At 32.9% G+C, this 27,428-nt stretch overlaps 1 protein-coding gene across 2 annotated transcripts in view; it reads right to left on the bottom strand.

Annotated features, from left to right (window-relative positions):
* Positions 1 to 169: 169 nt before the first annotated feature.
* The window catches only part of Drat (Death resistor Adh domain containing target), a 52,864-nt gene continuing 25,605 nt past the window's right edge, over positions 170 to 27,428 (bottom strand). For both annotated transcript variants that reach the window (XM_085947261.1, XM_085947271.1), the window contains 4 exons: positions 14,516 to 15,257; positions 12,905 to 13,052; positions 11,287 to 11,439; positions 170 to 6,093 (listed from right to left, as the gene is read on the bottom strand). In XM_085947261.1, coding sequence (XP_085803387.1) covers positions 5,977 to 6,093; positions 11,287 to 11,439; positions 12,905 to 13,052; positions 14,516 to 15,249 — 1,152 coding nt within the window. In that variant the 5' untranslated portion in view covers positions 15,250 to 15,257 and the 3' untranslated portion in view covers positions 170 to 5,976. The remainder of the gene's footprint in view (positions 6,094 to 11,286; positions 11,440 to 12,904; positions 13,053 to 14,515; positions 15,258 to 27,428) is intronic.

Below are 27,428 nucleotides of genomic sequence, written 5' to 3'. Positions count from 1 at the left end.
TTACCATTGGTCGGTTGGTTATAATTCTTCCAGGTCCAGCACTTCGGATTGAAGATAGTTAAAATAATTACAGTATCAAAGGGCGCCACTTAACCTGACTCCTCTCCTGTCATATTACAACAAACGGGACATTATCAGGTCAAGAAAAAATAATACGATCTTTAGAAAAATGTTCCAAGATGGACTCGGAAACAATGTTTATTGGAAACAGTAAGACAAAGCATACACGAGAAGCTACAGTACAAAAGTTATAATTTAGACACGAACCAATTACCAGAATGACTATCCACACACCAGAGTAACCGGGAGGTGGTTATTACAAATTTCAGAACAAAATGAATCTAGACCTGGGAACAACAGATACAATAAATACCGTGATAAATGCCGCCATCTTGCTGGCTGGCTTGCCGAGCAGCCCGCCCGATAACGTCTTTCCTTGCTCGCGTTCCACACTTGACTGCTGAAACTTCATGGCGATGCTCACTTCTGCAGCCAATCCGCAGGCAAGCTGCCAACTTAAAAATGTGTCCGCGCAGTGCTGCCATTTCACGATCGCCTCTCAATTCTCAATGGAATTGCCAGTGTTTGAGAACGTATTATCCACGAGACGGGGAATAATAACGTTACAGTATTCAGGATCATTTTTTTGATTTTCAGACTTTGATCTTCAAAATTATTAAGATAATATGAATACGTGTATTAAATATGGCTCTAAGTACCAAAAAGTAGTATTGTCTGTAGTTACAAAATACCGAGTCATTGCAGTACATTAGTAAAGTAGCTTTTACAGTGTGAAGCAATCACGGCAGCTTCTATAATTTTAGGTATTAAGAACTCGCAAGTGTCAACACACCATCTTCAGCTATTTTATATTGAATGCCGTTGACCACTGCAGTGCTACTTACACCATTATAAATAAAACACGCCAACGGACTTACAACGTCGACAGGTTTAATTATTTTGCTGTATTTTTTTGACTTGCGTGATGCATTTAGACTATAGTTGAAGTTATTGGCGTTGGTATGTAGAACATTTTTCTATAAAAATGTCAGTTTTTATTATTTTGGTACTTAGCGCCTTAATTAATACACGTATTCATATAATAATAGTGATGTATTCCTCCAGGATACTTTATTTACATATTTAAACAGTGTTTATTTCAGTTTCAATCAATGATAATGTATAAAAATGACTTACCTTCATCTAATTCCTTGAGATTATTGACTAATTCATTGTTTGAACTTATTGTAAATGCATTTTTTATGAGAACCTGTAAGATCTGCGCATAGTCTCATATAAGCAACTTTACTGAGACATAGAAGTATTTCAAGACGGTTACAACAAGACCAGACTTAGAAGTTTTTATTTTTTACCACCAAATGGCATCATTTTTTAGATTTAAATGCTTTGCACAGCTGGTAGAAGGAATTTTTACGAAATTTTTGACATATAACTCATTTTGGGCAAAATTCGGACTTTCGGAAGGTTTGTATAGTAAGCCGACGATATAACATTAATTCAAATGTCAAAATGACTTTATTTTTCTGTTGCATAGCAACTTTTAAAAATCGGGGTAGGAATGGTTTCTTTTCACCAGATATAAAGTAAAGAAAATTATTATTTTCTCTCTTTGGTGGAGCATAATTATTGTCTGTTTATCTTGTAAAACTCAAGTATTTTTGTCAAAAATGAGATTTTAATTTTAACTAGTACTACCTACTCTATATATTGTAACAACCTCTGAGGAAGATTCTTGGATACAATATTGTTACAGTTATACAATTATTTCATCATCAGGGGATTGCAGATCTTTTCGTGACTATTCGATGGGTGATTAACAGAAAAACCTATCTACAAAAATTCGATTTTTCAGATGGATAAACATTTTTTTTTTTGTTTCAAGAGGTTTTTTTAAACTAAGAATGATAGAAAGATGAAATTTTCAACTTCTTAAAGTATAATCATTTCTCTTTTAAATAAATTAAAAAACAAAATGTAATTTTGATGATCTATATTAAAAAAATACTGATTTAAAAAAAGTCGACCCAGTTACGTTTTTGTGATATCAATAATTTTGAAACTATCTTTGCAGTTTGTTATTACCTAATACAAAAATTTATCAACAAATTGACTTTTAATGAGTGGAGAAAATAAGTTTTTTTAAAGATTACACTTTTTAGCAAAACTAGTATGGTTAATAAAGTTTTTTTATGCATCGGAATGATTTCATGTTTGATGTTCATTATTTATAAAAAATGAGATAGCATCCAATGTTTTTGAGTTACCAAATATTGTCTTTATATTTTTATATATTATTTCTTGAGAAAAAACTATGTAAAATGACTTCAAAATGAAAAAGAAACAGTTTGACAGTTGAAAAACTAGGCAACACATTTGTGTGTTTCCAGACTGTCAGAAAAAAATCCATAAACACAAAAATATATCAGCTGATATGTTGTTGTGTTAATGTTTTCATTTAAATTATGAGATACATTTTAGATTATTTCCTTCCTCATAGACTGTCAGAAAAAAATCCATAAACACAAAAATATATCAGCTGATATGTTGTTGTGTTAATGTTTTCATTTAAATTATGAGATACATTTTAGATTATTTCCTTCCTCATAGTATATATGAAGATACGTCTTTGTGTTACAGATGGAACTGATTACATTGAATGATTCTGCATACTTAACTAAAAAACGCTTTTTTATATATACGTTTTTGTGTTAATCACCCATCGTATTGCTGGGTAAAGATAGACCAATCAATAATAATAATTTCTGAGATCTCTTTATTGTCAAAAATGATAATTTTGTAATATTACAAGAAAATACATCTAAAATATAAATTATTTTTTATCGTTCTTTAAAATGACTATTCAAAAGTAACAATATAAAGTTTGCTTTTTATACAGTCATAGTTTTATTTTGAATTACTATTCAATTTGTAAATATCAATATTAATATTTGAGTATTAGTACCTTATAGCTTTTTTTTATATAGTTATTTGGTTTTATAATTAGGTACCTATAAAGTTTCTTATTTCGTGAAAAACCAATCAACATGTCGAAAAAACTATTATGTTGAGTAGCCAAACTGTTTGACATTATAAAATAAAATAAAAACTATCTAAACATAAATTTTTGTTATTAATACTACAATAATTTTATAAATGAATAAATGGATATATTCAAGTTTATACTTTAGATCACAATTATATATCATTTTTGGATACTTTTACTGAATCTTACAAAGAAAAAAAAAAGAATCTTAACGTATGTATCACTAAATTTGATGATGTTCTTGCATGTTATGTTAAGAAAGGTTTTGAAACAATTTTCTTGTTTTATTTAATTTTATATACTCTTTAGCATTCGAGCAAGGGAAAAAATTTAAATATTCCCACATTATGTTGATGGGATGACAATTGCAAAATCAGTTATTTACCCTAATAAATATCTTATTTTTAACATTTTATGTATGACACTGAAAAAAGCGCTATGTATTTAGAACATAAATATTTCTTATTGATGAAGAGAAAATAATTTTCACTCAGTAAAACCACATACTTACATAAAGCAAAAACAAGCTCTTCAAAACTCCTAAGCATGAAATAATGTGGACATATAAAAAGACATACTTTTAAAGTACCTAATAAATTATAAATATCTAATTCTATGGGAAATTTTAATAACAGTCAAAATTATAAATACAATGTATTTATTACCGACAAGTGCGGTAACACTGAATAAAATGTATTTTTTTTCAAATATACGTACTTAGTTAAGTTATTATAGGTTCACAATACGACTGATCTAAAAAACGATTCACATATTCGCTTCGAGCTTGAGAGGGACTCTTAAGTCTATTAAAAATATGACCAGGGTATTTTTGTGGTAATACACAATGGCAGTAGGTACAGACTTATCTACTTAAATTATAAACACATACCTACAAATTATCTTAAAGTAAAATAATTATCTCAAAAACAGTATTATATAATATTATATAGACATTTTTCAGTATTGTTACTCTGGTACAATTAAAGCATAGAAAATCATTTCAATGCGTAAAGCCAAAACATCATTTCAAAGGAGAGACAATATATTAATATTTATTATGAATAGGGTCACCAAAAAGTTAGCAAAACCACTTCAAAATACAAAGCCTTTGCGTAACGATATTAATTCTGAATAGCATATTCGACACTAAACAATAATTATATCTGAGTAGATATGCATTATTTATTTTATTACCCGAGATAGAATGCAGCGGCAGCAACACTATATAAAATTCAAAGAATACTTCCAATCAAGATGGCGTTGAGTGAAAAAAAGCTGAGTTGAGTGAGAGCCAATGCAAGTTGATATCACTTTCGTTACTCTAAGCAACTTGCTAGGCAACCAGTTAGCTTGAATGTGATTCACTGTAGAAATGATATCGACTTTGTTTAATTCAACTTGATCAACTTTGTCGTAATAATATGTTCCCACTTATCGATTGATTTTCAACAGTCATTCAACATACAGTTAGATGACGTCAAAAATCGCCATGTGAGAACGCGGCATTAGTAAACTGACTTGCTGAAGGCTTATGTCACCACGACTTATCTTTACATAATAATTATTATAATGCCCAAATTACTTAATTTAATGAGAAGTCTATGTATTATGTTTTAATCTTATTGGTGCTGAATACTTTTTATTTTTCGAGTGGAGATGGATTTTGTGAAAAACGATTTATTTTATTTTTGGAGATAAATTTTATTGTTTCAAATGTAATCCTTAGCGTCCCAAAAATGAGTAAGTGAGAATTATTCTGTAATAAAGCTACAACTTATTTTGGTATGGTTGCGGTAGTTGGTGAAAAATAATAAAAAAATATTGTTACTTCAAAGTTGAAAATTCCCCTGCCTGGCTTAATAGATTCTTTATGTTTTTGCTGACTGTTTCATACACAATAATAAATTATTTTAATAACTGTATATTATGTAAAAGCAAGTAAACTAAGCCTGAAAAAAAATACTCGCACTTTGGGGCCGGATATTTTTTAATTGTGTCAACAATATACACTAACTATTGTAAAAAATATCTAAATAATTTTATTAATAAAAATTGATTAAAAAAAATATTGGTAAGTAAAAAGTGTGTGAAAAAATGACAACACTTGTAAGGAATCCAATCCCGGACAATTTTCGATACCTATGAATCTCGGGATTAGTAAATATAATCCCGAAACTGCGAAAAAAGGATGTGCAGGTGGGCACTTGTTTCTACATCGAATTTTATGAATGTTATCTTCTTTTAAATAAATAAAAAAAAAACTGTTTTAATTTCATATTATTATCTATATTACAATATTGTTTAGGTACTTCATTAAACCCATGTATTTCCAAGATTGAATGTACACAATATTAATATTAAATGTCTTAAATAGTATAAATTATACTAGACATTTCTGACCAATTTTATCAATGCTATTTGTATATTATTAGATTATCGAAAAAAAACGCCAATCCCGAGATCGTTAAATTGTAATCCCGAAATCTCGGGATCAAAATTTTGGCTCGGGATGGGATTCCCTACTCAGTAGTGTGTTTTCATTTTTGCGGCTGTATTCATTATTGCTACAACTTTGGCACCTATTCATAACATATTATTGTGGTATTCTTTTTTTACAGAAACAGGTAAATTAACTATTGATTTTGATAAAGATTATACACACTAATGTTATTTACAAATATATAAAATTTTATTTATAGCGATATTAGCAAAATAAAAACAATACAATGATTAGAATAGGTACATTATCATGTATAATTTTCAACATAATACACATAAACACATAATAATAAAAATGAATATTTTCATATATTATAGCACCTATACATTTTTTATTGTAACAAAAAAAGTCGACCTCTACTTATATCCATATTAAAACTATTTACATTATTAAATTTTAATTTGTTAAATGTTCAGTCAATGTCGTGGAAACGCAGAATGGCCCGTCCCTTGATTTCCGACTGGCAAAGTTTCCTTACAACCTCCTGGGCTTCGTCAGCTGGGAATACTGAATGTGGTGGTGGTTCGATCTGTAATATTATTTTAAACATTGATTATTTATGTAATATTAATAATATTGAAGGTAAAATATAAAAGTGAAATGTCACTGGAAGAAGAATAGCGTGAACATAACATGGATACTATAAGAGCTCATGACATAAAATATTTGTTTTTCTCTTTCAACAGCTGTCCCTATTAGGCGCAATGCACACTGAAATTCGACTCAACATCATTGTTGTCATTAGTTGGCTTGGTTGCCATAAATCATTACCAACAGCTTGCGCAAGCTATGTTGCAAGTCTTTCCCGCGCCCACAGCCGCGACACTAACACACACAACCTCCTGTCAAAGCGCTTAAACATCATTGTACATCTGACAAAGAAGCAGTGATTTGTATTGGTGGAAACATTGGGTACATTCATTATCAGTTAGAAATATACGAATGCATAGTGTTCCAATAGTTTGAAACATATATTTTAACCTAAAATGTCATTTCATTATGATCAGTGCTATTAATACATTTGCGGACACACGTCAGCTAATACGTCATGTTAGTGATATGACACATATTAAAATTGTTGTTTTTTAAATTTTCGATTTGGATATATAGAAATGAGTTATTTCTTAAGATACGACACTATCTAACGGAAATATGTTCGCACCGTGACACAAGTAGCAGGGAACATATTGTTTTAATCCAAGATACGACTTCTCTAAAAGTCGTGTCGTATTCCGTTCCACAGTACAGGATGTCAATGGACGTCCTGTCATATCACATCTCTTAAAATACGATGTTTATAGACATCATGTCCGCGGATGTGTTAATTGTCATTTTTGGTCTCCTGTGATTTGACACTGGTAGGCCCTGCGCAATAGTGCTACGATCATGTGTATTACTGAACTAGCTTTGAAGGCGAATCGCGCACTGTAAAATAATATGCATGGTAGGCGGCAACTTTTTAAATTACACACAAGCGACATTGATGCAATGTACCTACTTCAAAATAAGTTACATGTGACATTAGGCATGTTTTTCTACCAAAGATATTGAAAACACGCTGTGCGCAGCAGTACATTAAGTTACATGTGATTTGTGAATACCAACAAAATCATATTAACAAATTCGATGAGTTACAGTCGAAATGAGTTTGTATGTGCAACCTTGCAATTTTGGGATGTAGCTTAATTTCTTCATCCCGAATCCCGGGATTTCTTTTTATCTGAATTTTAACTAAAAACACATATTTTTGACAAATAAAATGTAGTTTAAGAAAAGCGATTGGTGTATAAATAAAAACATTAAAAATATTAACAGGATTGCAATACTTTGGGGAAAAATTATGTGTCGATCTGCAAAAAGCCTTATTTCAATTTGAAAAATCAGTCAATATAGTTTTTAAGCTATCTGGGAATAAAACGTAGAACATTTTACTAACTGATAAAATGTTTTTTTATTATTATGGTCCCCATATGACTTCCATATGAGCCCTGACCATATGAGTCGACCAGATAAGTGTGATAAACACACATCACAAATTTCCTTTAATAATAAAAAAGTTGCCTACGGGCGCTATTTTCCTTCAATAATATTATTATTTAAAGTTATGTGGTTGTATGATACAATTTTTAATTGTGTATCAATACTCGACATCGTGGCTTATCATTCATTCTTGATTAAAAATGGTGTCCACAAATTTCTCTAGTGAAGATGATGACTACCTAATGGATATATTGACTCAAAATTCACATATTTACAACTGTATTAAACATGGAATAATATGGAAAAAATATATGGAAAGATAAAGCAAGAGACAAGAGTATGTGATGTGATAGAGGTTGGTAGGCAGAAGAAATGGCAATGGGCTGGACACATCGCTCAGAGAGTGGATAACCGCTGGACAAATGCTGTCATACAGTGGTATCCAAGGGCCACTAAACGCCCACAGGGACACCTGAATATCCGCTAAATAGATGATTTTATAATGTTCGGTGGATGTATGTGGCACAAAATAACTAGGGTCCAAGAAAAGTGGAGGGGGCTAGGGGAGGCGTTCATCCAGCAATTAGTAAGTATTTATGAATTTTCAGACCGGTATTGCCATGAGAAAAAAGAAAATATGAATATTCATTGAATCTATATTATTTATTATTTACCCTTGCACTCCTTAATATATATTTTTTTATTCTTCCAAATCTTTCATTAATTTTAAGTTTAAAGGTATGTAATGGAATGAGATAGTTGTATATAGATATGGTATATATATAGATAGATAATCGTATAATTAATTTATAACAATGTCAAGTCCAACTCCACATAAGAGTACAGTGTACACGTGGCGCATTGGGTGATCTTAGTTGATATTATTACTAGTCATCTCAATGATCTAAATTTAAAACTACAAGGCAAGAATAAATTATTTCATAGCTTAGTTAATAGCATCAGTTCATTTAAAATGAAATTAAAACTGTTCCTCTCTCAGTTAGAAAATGAGGATTTGAGTCTTAGACTATAGATACATCTAGACGCCACCCGTTGCATTGCTAAATGAAGCCGCTTGCCTTGCGTTTGGTTTGTGAGCGAGTAAACGCATTCGTCTACAAATGTTCGAGACCATAGACCATTTCGCTAGTGCTCGCCCAAAGTGCTCGCACTAGACGCTCAGAATTAAAATATAATTTTCTATTTTTTTACGTTATATAGTATTTTTAAGCGGTCAAAATGCAACCATTAGATAAAGATATCTATAATTTAAGTTATTTCAAAAAAAACACTAGGTCACTGATATTAAAATATATAATAAAATACAAATAAATTATCACGAACATGTATCAACTTACCTATGAAACGTTATACCATCTTCTTGCTTATCAGTACGGCTACCACATTTTAAGACAACACACAGAACCATCTTTTCTACTTAATTAACTAAAAATATTTACCACTGACTTTATGTTTACCACAAAAATATCAATTTTAGCAACACGAGCTCGCAAGTTATCGACGCTGTGTGAAGCGTTTTGCCCCGATTTGATGGCGATATTTTTGGAAAATAGCTTACACAAATGTAGACCTTTTATCTTACTCTAGCGCGTGTCAAAGAGATCGTAAGGGTGCCGAATACTTTCTCACTCGCACTCATGCATCGTTTTTGTTCAGGCCTTGATTTGAGTCAATTTCCACACTTGAAAGAGCAGAATGAATGTGCGGCGGATAATAGCAATTTGACCAAATATATTGAAAAAATCAAGATGTTGCAAGGGTCATTTGAAAGTCGTTTTCATGATTTTGCTAAAGAAGAAAACTGCATGCTCGGATTTATAAACCCATTTTCACTTAGTGAACAAAATGTAATGCAGATGCCTAGTAACATACAAATGGAACCGATTGATTTAAAAACAAATTCATTATTGAAAATGAAATTTGATGAGCTTTTTCCAGATCAAATGCTTCTGACATAGTTAATTTCTGGCGTTCATTACCTATAATAGAAAAGGTGCTTGAGTTTTATGGCGCATCTGAACTCGTCTGTGAAAAAAATTGGCACAATAACATTGACATAAGACTTTCGACAGTTAAAGGAAAGGACAATTTTAACACAATTTTAGTAAAGTAGGTATCTATAAGATTATCGCAATAGTATACATTATGACACTAGATAATCTGCGATCACCTCTTGGCCACAAACTATACGTCTCAGGAAGAGTTCAGAGGATGGTCCAAGAATCAAACTCATTATTTTCTTATTTAAATGTAAATATATATTTTCACATATTCACGCACTGATATAACGTAAATCTATGATAAATGCTTATAACTAAATTTGCAGTCACTTCGCTGCACAGTAATTTTTCTCTCGACACCCGAGTGTTGTGGACTTGCTACAAAGCGTTTCAAAAGGGTACTGCCTGAAAATTTTCAAATCAGGGGCTTCTATCCGGCTTGCCAAAATTCGCAGGAAGCGATTGCAGCCCCTGATTACGAATTACGGACCACTATCTCTTACGCGCACTATTACCTACGATCTACATCCTGTATCCCGGCAGTTACTGCGGCTCTCGGCTAAATTCCTTATCTTATTATTATTCTTAATTTTGTTTCACCGACCGATCATTCGATGGAGACAGTAGGATTTATAAAATTTGTAATGCTAGCTAACAGGAGCGCTGTTCGCGAATTTACAAGTCCAGTTGACTAATATGCTGATGCTTGAAGATTAGGTCGTCTAGTGCTCCAGAGGAGTCGTCTGCTCAAGGCGGACAGTTTCAATTGGTGTTGATTACTTATTGAAGTTTCGAGTAAAATATTTAAAAAAAAAATTGAAAACATACCGAATTTTGAAGATTTCCTCCTGCAATACTACAACAACCAGTGATGCCAACCGTACTATAATTATAGTACAATACTATAATTTTTAAGCCTTTGTACTATAATCAGCATTGCAAAAGATGGCAACACTGACAACAACTGACAGCATACTGATTGGGCGTCTATTGCAAACTAATGCAAAGCGGTTGCTATTGTATGCCTCTGTTTCCTGTCTTTGTAGCCGTACTCAAACGTCTACCTTGGAATATGTGAGTCAATGGCTGCTTGCAACTCAGTAAGACTAAGCATGCATGAACGATTAATTGATTGGACGATCAAAAATAGTGTCATGAACGCTCGCAAAACAAGCTGATTTAAAAATCTGTTTCTAGTCACAGATTTACAACCGATCGTGATTGGCAGAGTGCATGGTGTCAATATTTGTAAATGCGCGAGCGCGCTAACACAATTTTGAAAACGAATGTGTCACGACTGCCTTATAATAAACATTAACATACATTCTAAAATTTCCAATGTACAATGCCAGTATTTTGCATGAAAGATTTGGGATCAGGATATGGATAAGGATTTCATTCTTCACAACTCGAATGACATAATGACAACTCAGAAGTAGGGGTACAGTTAAATAAGAGACTCGTAAAGCGGATGGGAAAATGGATTTGTCTCATATCTAAAATGACCTAATCATAAAATATAATAGTGACTCATTCCACATGTCACTCAGGCCTTGTTCACATAACTCGTGTCTTGACACCTCAATAAGGTCGAAATTCGTCACAGCGCGCGTGTATATGGACGGGTCAGTGAGGTCACATGCACCCGGAATGCGCGCGAGTCAAAACGCGCCATGTGGATAAGGTCTTACTACTCAAAATGAAAATATTAATTTGTTTACCTCTCCAGATGCAACCAGCTTGACCAATTGTGTGAGCTGCTCAATTGTGCCTTTGGGAACATCGCGGATTCTTAAGCCCATATCTTCAGCTTTATGAGAAAATCTAGACATCAATCGTTCACCGACCTCTTCTGGTAGTAAAACCACTCCACCCTAGAATAAATAAATATTATATAAAATAATAGTTTCTTGGCAGAAATTATGAAGCAATTTCAGAAAGAATACAACCATATCTTAATAGGTTACATGTAAATTGTACGTGAAACATTTCACCGTAGCACAGTTTGCCGTGAGCTTTCTTAGCAGAAAGAGATAGCAGGATACTATACGGTTTTCAATTTTATTAGATTCAATATGAACATTAATTCAATTTTCATAGCTGATTTTGGCAAAATTCATGAATTCAAGAGTGAAAACCTAACCTAATCTAACCTGACAAATAATCCAGTATATCGTCTATTTTCAAAATTTGTTTGCTGCTGGTTTCCTGTAAAGTGTAAACTGACAAAAACAATGTTTCATTTAGACATGAATTTTATGTCAATACAAAAACAGTCATGAACAACCGGCTATAATGCTGTTTGAAAGACAGACAAAAGACTATGATGAAATTCGTCTAGCGATAATCTGTTCTTCCAGTGATCCATCTCCACTTCAAGGTATTTACACTTTGCACCAAGTCCAGCAACTTTCTTTGTTCCCTAAACTATTGATTTATTTCTGTGCATTATAATTTCCGTTACTTACTATTTCAATTTCAATTTCAATTTTAATTTATTTTACATATTGTGGACATTACAAATTATAAGTTTAAGACTTTTTTATACCCAACATCTCACCACCGCTACTCTTGTACTTGTAGTACTCTGGTTTTTGAACCTCTTTTGAATCTCATGTCCACATTTGCCCCCATACGTTAGTATTGGAAGAACACAATATACGCTTTAGGGATAGTGGGAGGTCATTCTAGAAACTTATAACAAAGCACTTAATAACAGATCATTGCTAGATAAATCGTATCATCTAATGTTATCCAAGAGATATTGATCCGTACACTGTGCTGACCATGTAAATATGCCCAAAATAATCTAGTCTATATTGCAATGGGCATGCCAAAATGCCCAAAATTAATGAAAATCATATTTTGCCACAGTTAACTAATATATTAAGCAATAATTGATACACATCGCAAGGATTAAAAGACCTAAAGAATGAGCCGGCGGGGTCAATGAGATAATCAATTTTAGTGGAAGTATGTGGTAACAAGAGACTGAGTCATTCATCCAGTATTGAATTGAGTTGATGACAATAGGCTAGACAAAAATTATTCTTTGTTCTTCTTATTTAGGGACCATCTTCTATTGAAGATTGGTGACTAAATTGCAGTACATCTCCCGATCCTGGGCCAGTCAAATCAGATCACCAACATCTCGGATGTATAGCCACATATGGAGGTAGCACAGCCAAGAGAATCTTCTACCTACCTACCTTGCATTATGAGCTGGAATTAATCATACTTTTCATTGTGGAAAATATGTCTGAAGTATCCACTTTTTCTGCACTTGGTAGTACCTATAAGTTCTGTGAATTCTAAATAAATATAAAAATATTTTTATACCTGATCTAAGCATCGCATTGACCTGGTCAAACTCCTGGATGTCGCTCCAAAGTCAAGAACAATATCAACTGGTCCTTTGCACGCATCCAGTGTCCTTTCAATCAGCTGTTTTTCATACAAATCCTCCGACCATTGAACAACTTTCAAGCTGAAAACATTACAAAACACGTGCCAAGATTAATTGTCTACAATGTTTGCAAAGAAATTTGACAATGTGCCAAAGTCCAAAGTTTGGGTGAATGATCAATACAGTGCCAGCATTTGATTTAGTTGGTAAACAGTACTTGTGTCTGAAAGGTTAAACATTAACTTAACCAATTATTTATTCTAACCACTCGAGGAATAAATATATATGAGGTGTCTATTTACACAAACAAATTCATAATTCAATATTTTATGGTAAATAAATGATGTTTTTGAGTTTCTCATTAGTTTCATAAGTTGGTTAATTTCATAAATAAGTTCATAAGTTTCATAAATTGTTGTATACACGGTATCGTGCACGGATAATCCGAAAACCAGATTACATTACTGTATACATAATATTATTCTAATTGATTTGAGTTTTTAATTTTCTCATGTATATATATATATTATTTGGCTCTACAATCCAATGTTATTGACTGTTCCACGAAGAGATTTCTTAACAGTTTTTTGAGAAATCGGTGTTAGCCACTTTCTTAACATATCGAGTCTATACTCTGGGTCCAATTAAAGTGAAATTTAAATAGAGGGTAATTGAGCCCATATCCGGAAAACGAACGTTATCGTGGTAATGCTGTTTTTTGGTAAATCGGTTTAAATTACGCGGCACACACCTATGCATGCACTCACCAAATATTACTTTGATATTCTAACAAGAGGTGGCAGTAGACAGTCTAAACTGACCACGCGTTGCATACTTTGCATTCAATTTGGATGCATATAAATGTAGATAAAAATATCTGAAATTAATGATTACAACTCTCTACAGGGATACTACTATATTATTATATTAATACTACATTGCATTTAAATTCTAATGGATTTAAGTTTTGTACTATTCCATCCTCTTGAGTGTAGTATTTTTATTGTTTATAAGTACTAATGATCTGTTATTAGGTTTTGACGATTTATTATAATATGCTTATCCAGTGTATTATTATTAATATGATAGGGGGTTTTTTTAACACTTCAATTATTCATAATTTGTTTGTTGTATTTTTTATTGTGACCCTTGACTTGACCTACTTTATCGTATTGATTTATTATATAAGTTAGGGTTAAGAGTGTTCGCTGTCAGTGCGTGTTTGCCTTTGGTGAGTATACACAGCGCCTGAAGATGCCGAAAGAAGAAACCCGGGTCGCAAAAATGACTCAAATGTAATAGTACAAAACTTAAATCCATTAGGATACCTACTACAATGTTTAATGTTTCAGAAACACTGCATAATGTAAGTTTTTTTCTTTATAAATAGCTCTGTGATGTATGTGCAAGTAAATTATTTCTGTATTTCTATGTATATTTTATTCACCCAGCAAGTCATAAATTTCTTTGTTGGTTTGTAATAATAATACTTATCTGTGTCAATTGAATATCTTATTGAAAAAAAATTGGCATGGAATACTCACTTGGCTGAATCCTGTGCCAAGACCAATCCTTCATCTTTCAGACTGGCTATAGCAATGTGTACGTCATCTTTGTATGGAAGATTCTTGAAATGGTGAGCTGCTATACGAAGGGTCCAGAGAGCGAGTCCACCAGTTCCGACAATAAGTATTTTACAATGCGGTTTTCGTTGAGGTCCTTCTAAAGATTTCTTGATACATTCGTGGGCCGTGAAGACAGCATTCATAGCTAGTAGGGCACCGGTAGGTAACATGGCGGCAACACTCAATGAAAGGTTGTCAGGTATCGGTACTAGAAATTTCATATCAGGCACGACAATATAATCAGCGTAACCATGAGGAACACCTTCGTAGGGATACAGAACAATTCTCTGGCCGACTTTCAGACCACAACTAGAATGATCATCAACCAAATCTCCGAGGGTATCTACAATTCCAGCAACTTCATATCCTGGAAATAAGGCACCGTCTCGCACGCCAGCATGAGTTGGCATAGAGTAAGAAGATGTTGTTCCATCAGCATATTCAGAAAGACTACCGAGTGAGCTGATGGACGATGTGCTGCAAACTGACATGGATCGGCCTCGGTTCGCTCGATAGCATGCTCCTGCACAGACAACTCTTAGGCGGGCTCCCAATGGAGGAACTTCAGGAACGGGAACATCAAAGGTGAAGACACTACCTTTGGTAAGAGGCCCGGGTGACTCAATCGACACTTGGCGGCAAAGCTTACTCATCTTTCAATCTGTAACAATAAAAAAAATGAATGATAGATAACATTCTTATGTGTTTTACATATTTTGGTATATAAAATTTTTAACTCGAAAGTGCAGCAAAATATTTCATACTACAGTATTCTCAAGAAATGTAAAGAATATCTGAACAGAAAAACATAATGTGCGGCAAAGTACGCATGTTTGTTAGTTAGCTGGGTCGAGTAGGGGATAGGTAAATTTCTTCTTCTTCTTGCTCCTATATCAGAACTCGCCTCGTGTGCCGCACAGCCATAAATCAAATCTTTCGAGATCGGCGACCCAGTGTTGCATGTCATAATCTCGTAACGTCTCTAGCTAGACGTCAAATGCCATTACGCAAATATGTCATCAGACGCGGAAACAGCGATTATTATGTATTGGTACCGCAGAAATTTAAGAGGAAGGTGAAAATATTGGATTCATCCGTCAATTAGGCATATATCGATGCAGTGCATCCTGACGTCTACATAAAATGGCCGATGAGACACGCGCAGGCTAGCTAGCTCATATCGGCAGAGCCAGCGCTCGAAATGGAAAAGTTTATGAACCAGAGCGCACGACAGTTTTCTGAAGAACAATACATAGTTAGCATAGTTAGAAGACATAGTTATCAATTTTTTTTTGTGTATTTCATAAAAATAAGTAAGATATGAAAGTATGTTAGATTTTCTATTATATGGCCTATCTAGCTCAGACGGTCAAATTATTTTTTCCACGAGACGGAGAGATAATTTTACCGATTTCAGGAACAGGAACGACGCTCTGATCCATTTCGAGCCCTGGTAAGAGCCGATCTCGACAAGTTGGAAAGTCGCATGCGACCAGGTCAATTTGCAACAGCGAGAAGTTTTCTTCAAACGAACAGTCGCATCCGACAATCTGCGGAGCTCCAGTTGGTAACGTGCTTTCTATGAATAATGATGACGTCATATAATATACATTTTCGACATATTGCTAACACAAGGCGAGTTCTGATGTGAGAGCCGGCTAACATGTGCGTATGGTCACTTGTATGTACTTGGCGTCTTTACTTCATTACTATGATATTGACTGCCCATGAGGTAATGAACTATTTTAAGAAGGTTGAGAAAATTCATTCTTCATTATTAATAAAACTTTTTAAATATTTAGTGAACTTGACATTAAATTCAAATTATATTATTTGGACAAATAAAGAATTTTTACATTCAAAATTTGGTTTGATAAAATTTTAGTCCTTCCATTCTACACAGTGAATTTCATACATACACAAAATAATATGGTGTTTACACATAACCATAAGAGAATTGGACTCTATTTTCACTTTACAGTTTTATTATTGAGAAATACCGACATAAATAGTGCACATTAAACTTTGTCAGTCATACATATTTGTTTTCATTCAACAAAGACTACGATTTACATGTGGTATTGGTAAGTTTTTACAATATATTTAAACCCTGCGAAAACCAAACCATAATAATAGACAGAAAATACTCGTCAATCTATAAAATATCTAAAATTACATCATTAAATCATACGATCGATATTTTATAGATAGAATAATAGTTTTTATCTATTATAGTTTGGTTTAGGCAGGGCTTAATGAATTTAAAAAAATAAAACCAACATCATATTGTGTAATAATATTTATTTCTAATTCAACAAATATGTATGAATGAAAAAGTGTGCACAGTGTGTTTTGTCGGATCGCCCATAATATACAAAAACTATTATGGTTTGGTTTAGGCAGGGTTTAATTGATTTTTAAAAACTAACAGCCTTCCTCCACCCTTCACCACTGTAATATACAGTCAAACCGAACTGGTGCATTTCACGACTAAATTACAATTATTTCACATTTAAGTCACAAATCAAAGTGCAAATATCGGAACGGACACACTCTGTAACTCTAGCAAACGAATCTTTCTACGGTATACACTCAAAGGCAAAACTCAAATAAAAAACAAAACCCTCACCAGGTGCTTGACCAGAGACATGGGCCTTATAAAAGGTTGAGAAGAAACTGAATATCTCAAAAAGAAAATATTGAAATACTGTCTTCAGAAAATGGTTCCCAGCGAAGATGGTACAACCACGAACTATACACACTGTACAGTGTCCAAATGTGAAAATGAGGTAATTCCACTGTGTATGCCATGTCTCAAGGATGGATGATACCCAAGTACCCGAGAGGTTACTCAGGGTCATTTCCTCAATATCATTATATAACTATCTAAGTACACTAAATTACAATTCTACAAATAAATTAGTTAATAGATATAGACATTTAATTATAATCTTTAGAATTGAAAAAAGCAGATATTTTTTACTCCAAAATACTTGGAATAGGACACAGGTCATAGAAACACACATGATTATGGATTGGATGGTAGATATACTTATTTTTTATATAACATTTTTTTGAAGTTATACTTCTTTTGGGGCGTTTGGTAGAGAGTGAAATCGAGAGCTGCGCGCGCACACCGTTACAAAAGGGCACGACAGTATGAAGTTAGCTGCAAATCAGTCATCTGTATACAAACGCAAGTTTGATAGTAGAATTGTTCCATTGCCTAGGCAACAAATTTATTATTGTTATAAACGTAAACAAACGATTAAATGTAAGAGTGACAGTTGTTACTTTAAAAATAAAATCAATGAGAAATAGCTAAGTATATAATTTAGTAATATAAGTTAAAATGTATAGAAATAAACCCACAGCGTGTCATGTAAAAATACTGTCCCAGTATACATGACTAACTATGGTATATGACGGCGATTTCATAAAAATCATACATGACAGCATGCTGGCCACCAGGTAACTTAGGCTTGGAGAGGTAATTCAAGTTCCCACGATCCCTGAAATTCCTTAATGTTTCTTTCAGTCTCATGCTCTTTCTACTCTTATCCTTCCCATCCCATCAATACCGAACCCTATACCCAGACACACCCACCCACTTTTATACGTCACAAGCGCTACAAAAAACAGCTCTTTTTCTTGAGTGGGTAATTCAACAAGATAATTAAGAGCTAGTCGAAGAATCTAGGTTATCACAAGTTTTGTTAAGCCAAAGAAGTATAACTTCTCACGCGCCTAGTACACACACACCGATTTTTTTTATTTAGTAAACAATTTTTTTATTATTATGCAGTAATTGTAACATAACATGAATGCTTTTTAATTTTATGTTGATATTATAGTATATTATTATTTAACCCTTTGCACTCTTCAATATATTTTTTTTTCATTCCACTGACTCCTTAATAAATTAAAAGATTAAACATACATAATTAGACATATCTTTAAACAGTTAAAATATAATAAAAATACTAATACAGATTAATTTTATAAACATAATTTATTCACCCAATAATGACACTATGTATTAGTAGATAACACACATATTAATTATTTTGTACCTTAGTAATTATACATCTCAAAAGATCTAAGAATAGTTAATGAGCAAGTAACATTGATGCCAAGATAAGTTCCCAGTCACAGAAAGCAATATGTAGAACAAATGTCAAGTAAATAATTGACTGCATGTATCACTGGTGAAACTATAAATGTCTCCCACTAAATCAGAGGTTTTCAATCTGTTCACAGTGCTCTTTGTGTGTAAAAATTCTTCCACGGTGCGCCAAAATGTTTGTTAGCTAAATGCTATATAAACATACTGAATAACATATACAGTGATGCAACAGCAAGCGTAGACATTCATAAGCTGTCTTGTAGGTATTCTATGAACACATGTGTCTGATAAGGCGACATGATTTCACACAAATTATTCATTGCTACTCTGGCAAATTTATTTGGGTGACTTGATTATTAGGACAATGGAATCGCCATCAACGACAAATACTTTAGTCACCTGCGCAGACGACATTGTTGTTTTTGCAAACGATTCAGAAGACCTTTAGAACAGGGTGCAGAAGCTTGCAAAGGAAACGCACAAAGTAGGTTGAAAGATAAATGTCTCGAAAAAGTAATGATAAACTGCTTTGCTGAACCAAAAGCGATCAACGGCACTCAAATTGAGCATGTCAACAACTATGTTTATGTTAGCAACAAATATCAATCGACAATGGTATTCAATTAAAAAATAGTGTTTTTAAAAGTGACTGTGTCATAAACATAAAATGTTCATCCAATGTGTGTTACCAGTACTCACGTATGCGTGTGAAACATAAAGTCTTAATGCAACAGATATCCAAAAATTACAAGTAGCGCAATGTAGCATGGAAAGGTGCATATTGGGCGTAACGCGGAAAGATCACAAAATAAGCCAATGGATAAGGAAGTAGATAAGAGTACGCAATGGGATAGAAAATTCTAAGCAGATGAAATGACATTGGGCAGGATATGTCACTTGGCAAGTGGACAACCGCTGGACAAGTGCCATCATATAGTTGTACCCAACGTTCCCTCTAATTTTTCTATTGTGTGTGTGGATCATTAACGCATCTCAGCAGTGGCATAACTAGGGTTGGTGTAGAGGACCCGGTACATAGGTGGTCATTGATAAACACTAAAATACGTATACTTTGGCACGCAATAGAACGGGACAGATATAGTGATCCCGCTCGACATAAAATTTCACTTGCGTGCTCGCGTCAGGCAAACTTAACCTTCGCCTTCCGAGAAATGAGTCGAAGAGTTGTGCATGTGATGGTTTCATGCATTCGAGCAAAACTAAAATCTGGCAATGGGAACTTTCTTTTACAATATTTTTGTGAGGACTGTGCGGGAATATTCGTTGTACTCAATGGGCACTAAACGACCACAGGGATGCCCTAAAATCTGCTGGATAGACAAACTCAAAAAATTCAGTGAGTTCCCGGGACTGATGATTTGCAAAAGAGCAACAACAGGGGCCTACTATACGCCATTATTGGATCGGTTGATAGATTAATTGGAAGGAAAATGGCTAAGATTTGCGCACAAAATCTTTTACCAGGACAAGACTGCGTCTGTCACATTTTTTTTTTTATAAAAAATGATTTTTCCACCAATGCACTGTCAGAATAACATAATAACATAATACTACTTTAACCATGGTAGTGTGTGGTGATTCGGGTACATACGTTCAGGGTTTGATTTATATTAGCCATGTCAAACACATATTTTTTTTTTAAATAACTCACATTGTGAGTGATGCATAAAAAGAGAACAACTAGGGATGTGTAATAACCTACTACTAATACATAGGTACCTATTATAGGTACAGAATCTTTAGAAAATATCTATAACAAATGGTACAGTAATAATAAAACAACCAGATTGCTGGCATACAATGTAAAACAAGAAGCTATTTTAGCTGAAAGTTATGCTAGATTTCCCGAAAGTAAAATATCGATGAAAAAATACAGCATTTGAATAATATAAAATTAATAGCTAGGCACATTACGAAAAATTATGGATTTAACGCCACATGCACAATGCGATTTGTTCGGGCTAAATAACTCTTAAAAACACTACATATGGCAAGAAAAATGCTAAGTTGGTAACACTGACTATGTATGTTTTCCAAAATGATCATGTTATGGAATACAGAGGACTGTTTTGTGGGAGCATATTACCATAGGTACAGAATTCGAACCACGATGATGGTGAAAAATAAGAAACAATTATAAGATTTTGTGTTGTTTTGTTACAACAATTTTTAATTTTGGCCTTCAGCAAACAGACTGTTTTTTTATTAGATGTTCCTAATAAAAACAAGTTTGTTTTATAAACATTGTCTAACTAAAGTGTTACCTACATTAGTAACAATAATTATTTATGATTGATACGTAGGTATATACATTATACATGATTGCATATTTACTATTTAGTTGCTATAACTAATTAATAACAAAAATTTTGAGAGTTTTGTACCATTCCAAAGGATTTGGGTTTAGTATTCTAGTGCCCACAATGGCCAAGCAGTTAAAGAGACAGCTTATAATGTCGCAGGTCCCGGGTTCGAATCCCAAGTCTGGCACATTCACATGTTATTTTTCAATGTGTATTTGGACTCAAAGTATGAAACTAATAGGTTGAGGAAGGTTCCATTCATCGTAAAAACAAAAAACTGTTGATACAACTTCCACTCTGTGGAGAATCATGATTCTCTTAGAATCGAATATGGTTTATAAAAAAAGCAAAGAATAGATCGAATTTTCCTTCCGACATCTTTATAGTCTGTGGATATATTGTATGATATTACTAATTTAACTTACTTAACGGTCGTAAACAATTCATTATTTATAAGTACAAAGCAGTGATGATAGACAAACCATGCACTGCTTATATGCGGTAGAATGTAGATAAAGGAAAAAATGATAATAATACCATTTTTGACAGTACATTCCGTAAAAATTAGTCTTTTTTCGATGAATGCGGCGCTGAAAAATGTTGCCTGTCCAAAACTTTAGTAGCAGTGAGTATCAGATATTGCATTTGTCTGTCTAATGTCTGTATGTGTGTAGGTACAACGTTGGTATATATCAAAAAACTCACAATATTTTCGGAAAATTATCAAGCGCTCCGGTTCATAGACTTTTCTATTTCGAGTGCTATTACCACAATAAATGAATTCTACCAACGACCGATAAGTAGCATGAACTCCAGCAGTGGCGAAGGGTGGAGGTAGGCTGTTAATATCCGCCATAAATAGTGTACACTAAATTTTGTCAGTCATACGTATTTGTTTTCATTGAAATAAGACTACAATTTACAAATGGTGTTGGTTAGTTTTTAGAATTAAATTAAACCCTGCGAAAACCAAGTATAATAGATAATAATCAAAAAATACTCGTCTATCAATAAAATATCTGAAATTATGCAATTAAATCATACATAACTTTGGATATTTTATGAATAGAATAATAATTTTATCTATAATAGTTTGGTTTAGGCAGGGCTTACTGAATTTAAAAATAATGAAAAATATCGCCTAAAGTATATCAAAACTATTATGGTTTAGTTTAGACAGGGTTTAATCGATTTTTTAAAACTAACCAACACCATCTGTAAATTGTAGTCTTAGTCCAATAAAAACAAATACGTATGACTAACAAAGTTTAAAGTGCACTATTTATGGCGGATCTTAACAGCCTACCTCCACCCTTCGCCACTGAACTCCAGTAAGTTTCCTGTCATTTTCACATGCATAGATTTAGTATCGACAAATTGAACTATCGATTTTCTTCCCAGAAGTGAACCTCATGACTGAGACGGGAATAGGTAAGGTGACATTCTGGATTAGTTTTCTCCAGTACTGTTCTCTGCAAGCCTTTTGGTAGTCGCTATCGGGTTTCTAGTTAATTTTTTTACTCCTCACGGTCCACCCCATCGCCCTCTGCCCTTCTACCAGGCATATTGCCCTGAACGTAGTTATGCAGAATGTAGCCAGTCCACAATAATGTCAAGCTGAGATAATGGCACTTTAGCAACAACATGATATTAAAAATGTAAAATTGTAAATACTTAGTATTTTATTTCAAGAATATTTTTTTTGAGGCTTGGCTATTTTCAGCAGAACGTAGAGAAAACCTTCTCGCATCTGATCTGTATTATATCAAAAAAAAATTATTTTTTATGGACTGGCTACTTTCTGCATAACTATATCCAATTCATCTTTCGAAGCTGGGCGACGGCGAACAGAACGAATTGCAAAACACAATGCAGGCACACAAATTAATGACAGTCGCTCATCGATCCACAGCTCTTGCAACCTAGATAATTATTATATTACATTAAACTTTCAACAACACTTTGCAACAGTAAAAAGTTAGAAAGCAACCAACTTTTTTGATTTAAGCATGCAATGAAATAAATTATCATGACACTAAGTGTTTACAGTTTACGTTTAGATTTACATTTTTTTTACTGGCGCGCCAGTGAGTACTAAGTAGGTTTATTGTCGACCGACAGCAAATCTATCAATGTGCAAAGACCCTTTGACAGGGCTGGCGAACCTTTTTACGTTCATGTGCCAAAATTTCTAAAATATTATTTAATGGCTGTCTGACGTGCCGAGCAGTTTTTCATGGAGAAAAAGTAGTTTTTCAGAATTCTATTAAAAACAATGATGTTATGGATATCACTTACAGAACATAGTACACATACCTAGTATACTTAGATTTTTTTCATGAAGCATTTCGATCCACCAATTTTGAAACTGTCTGCCAGAATTACTATTACAAGCTCCACCAAGTTTTTGTATCTTATTTGCAACAGCCATTTTCGTGGGTAGAAATGAAATAATAGTCTGCTAATGTATTACTTATTTTGGCTGTTTACGCAAAATTGACACCATAATTGCTCCGATCAGATGAAGCATTCTTTCGCTACCGTGGTCTCAAGTATTGTAAATCGTTCAAAATCAGAGGTTCGCGGCGCCGTTCTCCCGCCGCCTGATGAGGTTAGTGCGATAATATTATATGTGAAGCATAAAACCTAAGGACCGACCTATGCAATTATATATTCACATTAAACGTAGGTAATGCTTATTCTTGAAGAGTATTTGCCTGCTATTTTTTATACAATGCGATTTGTCATTTATTATTATAATATGAATATTTTTTCTCTTAAAAATAAAACATTCGTGTGCCATGCAAAATCATCTCGCGTGCCATAGATTCGCTACCACTGCCCTATGATATAAAATCTGTTATAAATTTGATATCAATAATAAATTACCTAATCAATTTTAACAGAGAAATCGATATTATTTCGATAAAATATATTCAAATTAATAATTATCATATGTTATCGTCAAATACAATCAATACAAACAATCGAATGGCCAGCGATACATGGGTACGATAATATATAAGACATACTTTGCATAAAACAATAATAGCTTTATCTAGGTATTAATTTTCTACGCAGTATTGCATACAATCATGGTTTAAAATTGAATATATAAATTTAATATATAAATATATTGCATAATATATACTTAATTACGTGTGGCGATGCTAAATAACAAAAACAAAATAAACAAAAAGAACCCAAACAAACCTTGAGTAAAAAGGTGACGACAATGAACTAGAATACAGCACATTTCGCACGAGGTGAGTGATATGATAACAGCTGATATTTAACCACATGGAACAATTTACGCTAACGACACATTGTGGTCACACAAAAATTCACACCATTCGCCAAGTATATAGTAGTTATTATACTTATAATAAATAAATTAATAAAATTACCTAGTTTATATTGCGTACATATCACAATTATTATATTATATTGTCCTCGACTTTTATCACTAGATTCAAGTCAAAATAATGGGACAGATAATGCAGGTTTACCTACGCTTTGGCAAAGTAGTAATCATGTAAATTAGATGGCGTATGTTGGTATACACGGCGCAAGAGCAAATCTAGGAATCTATCTGTCTTGTTGAGAATTCAATTAAAACATTATTTTGCCATATTATACATATAATATTATATTAAGTATATAAAAGGTCTTATATTTCCGTATATTTTTATGTTTTTGTTAGATACTTTCTCTATATTATATTTCTCTAGTTCGCGAATATAGATATAGTAAACAATTTATAACTGCACTTTTACTACACTGATACGCCTCTTTCTCTGATTACCTCGCATAAAATTAGATCGATGATATGCACTTGTATTAATATATTATGTAGTAATAAGAAAATAAATATTTCTAAATATATTACACCATTTTCATCCTAGAGCCGGAGTGCAAAGTTATGAGGCATATACTCTACCAAAGAGTTTGAACTAAAATTAGAAGGAGCTCTATATATTATTTTGTGTTATGACATTTGAAATTATTCACAAACATCTGATATTATAAACACTTAGTTGCCGTTCCGATGTTCATATTCACGCAACGGTTGCTATTTTTATGTTCATTGTGATGACTTACTAGTTATATACTATGGTTTTACAGAAATTTTATAGGATTTCTTAAATACTGAAGTGTAGTATTGACTACTTATCGACACATTGTAACAGATTGTCTCATTATACGCTCTGCAAATTCGCAATTAAATGTCATAGCAGTAGAATGTGCCTACATTGCGAAGTCAGTTAACTTAATCAGTATACCAGAGGTCATTTTTGCAGTTCATAGGTACGAGTATATTTAGGCTCCATCTTAATAGAAAAAGGTTTTTTTTCTCAATATCTATGGTGCATATGAAATTGATCCAACGTTTTTGATGATTTAGAGTTAACAAATCAAGAGTAGTCCCGAAATTGTAAAACCTAATACATACTTACCCTGAAATATTTTTTTACATTTTACATCATCATGTTCGATCCTAGGAGGACCGCCACGAGTGGAAATTGTATTAACAGATTAATATTTTTGGTACTGTTCGGTTATACCGGAGGCAGCGGAAAACGCATTTTGAAAATAGCCGATAAACTGGATTATTTGTTAGGTTAACCTAACCAAACCTAACCTAACCTAACCTAACCCAACCTAACCGAACCTAAACTAACCCAAACTAACAAATAATCCAGTTTATCAGCTATTTTCAAAATGCGTTTTCCGCTGCCTCCGGTATAACCGAACAGTACCATATTTTTCTTAGAAATGAATGTTAGCCAGATGGTCAATTTTTTAGTTTCATTCTCTGAGTCCAAACACAGATTGAAAAACAACATGTGAATTTGGCAGAAAAACCAGAGGCCCACGACATTATAACCTTTAAATATTTATAAAAAATATTTTTACTGGATGAAAATAAATAAAACTTTAAATCAAGTCAGTAAAAAACAATGACATCGGAGTTGATTGTTATAGTTTATGTGCACATTGCATGTACATATTGTTATTTGTGGTTTGAGCGATAAGAATAATTTATTAATCACCAGCCTAAAAATAATTTAAATTCATAAGAAATTTGGCGAATGAGAACCAATGAAAAAAAAAACGAGTCATCAATCACCATTCTCCGATTAACATATAATTATTGATCTATAATAAAAACATGATTTAATCAAAATGTCGCACAATAACCCGCCGAAAATGCGCTTCAGCGTTGATATCGATTTGGGTACATGTATGACGTATGTAGTTAATATAATAATAAAATAACAGTTACATACAACATACATAATATAAATAAATTACTATATATTAAATAGTGAGTGCAGTTCGAATTGGTCATTCTAAAAACTATTGCCATTCTGACACTAATAATAAATAGGCCATCCTTAGACTGAAACCGTGTGCCATACTAAGCTTTTGATTTATTTCCAAATATATTTTCACAAAGTTTGTAAGTGTAAATGTATAGCAGTGGCGGGGTGGAGGTAGGCTGTTAAGATTCGATATAAAGAGTGCACACTAAACTTTATCACTCATACTTGTTTTGTTTTCATTGAACTAAGAGTACAATAATTTGCAGATGGTGCAGGTTAGTTTTTCAAATTCAATTGATCCATACCTAAACCAAACCATAAAAGTTTAGTTGTGCTATGAGCGATCCAACAAAAAAGTGCACACTTTGTCAGTCATACTTATTTGTTTTAAGTACCTAGTTGAATGAAGAATACATATTACAGATAGTGTTGATTGGTTTTTTTTTAATTCATTACGCCCTGCCAAACCAAACCATAATCGATAAAAAATATTCTTCTATCTATAAAATAAATAAAATTATGTATTTAAGATTTAATGTCATAATTTTAGATATTTTATAAATAAAATAATATTTTTTTACTATTATTTAATATATTATGTACCTTTCTTGGATTAGGCAGGGTTTAATTGAATTTTGAAAAATAACAAACAATATCTACAGCTACACGTTGTAGCTTAGTTAATGGAATCAAAATAAATATGTTTAACTGACAAAGTTTAGTATGAACTGTTTATGTCAGATCTTTACAGCCTACCTCCACCCTTCACCACTGAAGTATGTTATAAAGATAAACGGATACAATCAGATGCTTATAAAATACTCTGTAAAAATATATCTCCATGAACAGAAATCACAAGTTTAGTATGGCACATGGTTCTGAACCGCATACTGTTTCTGTCAATGAATGGCCTCTTAGTTTCAGGAGTTCTAGTGTCATCATTTTGATTGGGTTTAAAATCAATTACTTACCAACAAGTGTGGCACCAATAATCAATATTATGACATGAAACATGGGTCGCAGGCGATTTAAATACATATTATTGATAATAATAC

Source organism: Rhyacophila brunnea, unplaced genomic scaffold (genome assembly GCF_057557595.1).
Source record: "Rhyacophila brunnea isolate RB1 unplaced genomic scaffold, BYU_Rbru_1.0 scaffold_1, whole genome shotgun sequence".
NCBI lineage: Eukaryota > Metazoa > Arthropoda > Insecta > Trichoptera > Rhyacophilidae > Rhyacophila > Rhyacophila brunnea.
The sequence above is the reverse complement of the archived record's forward strand: the minus strand, read 5'-3'. Positions and strand labels throughout refer to the sequence as shown.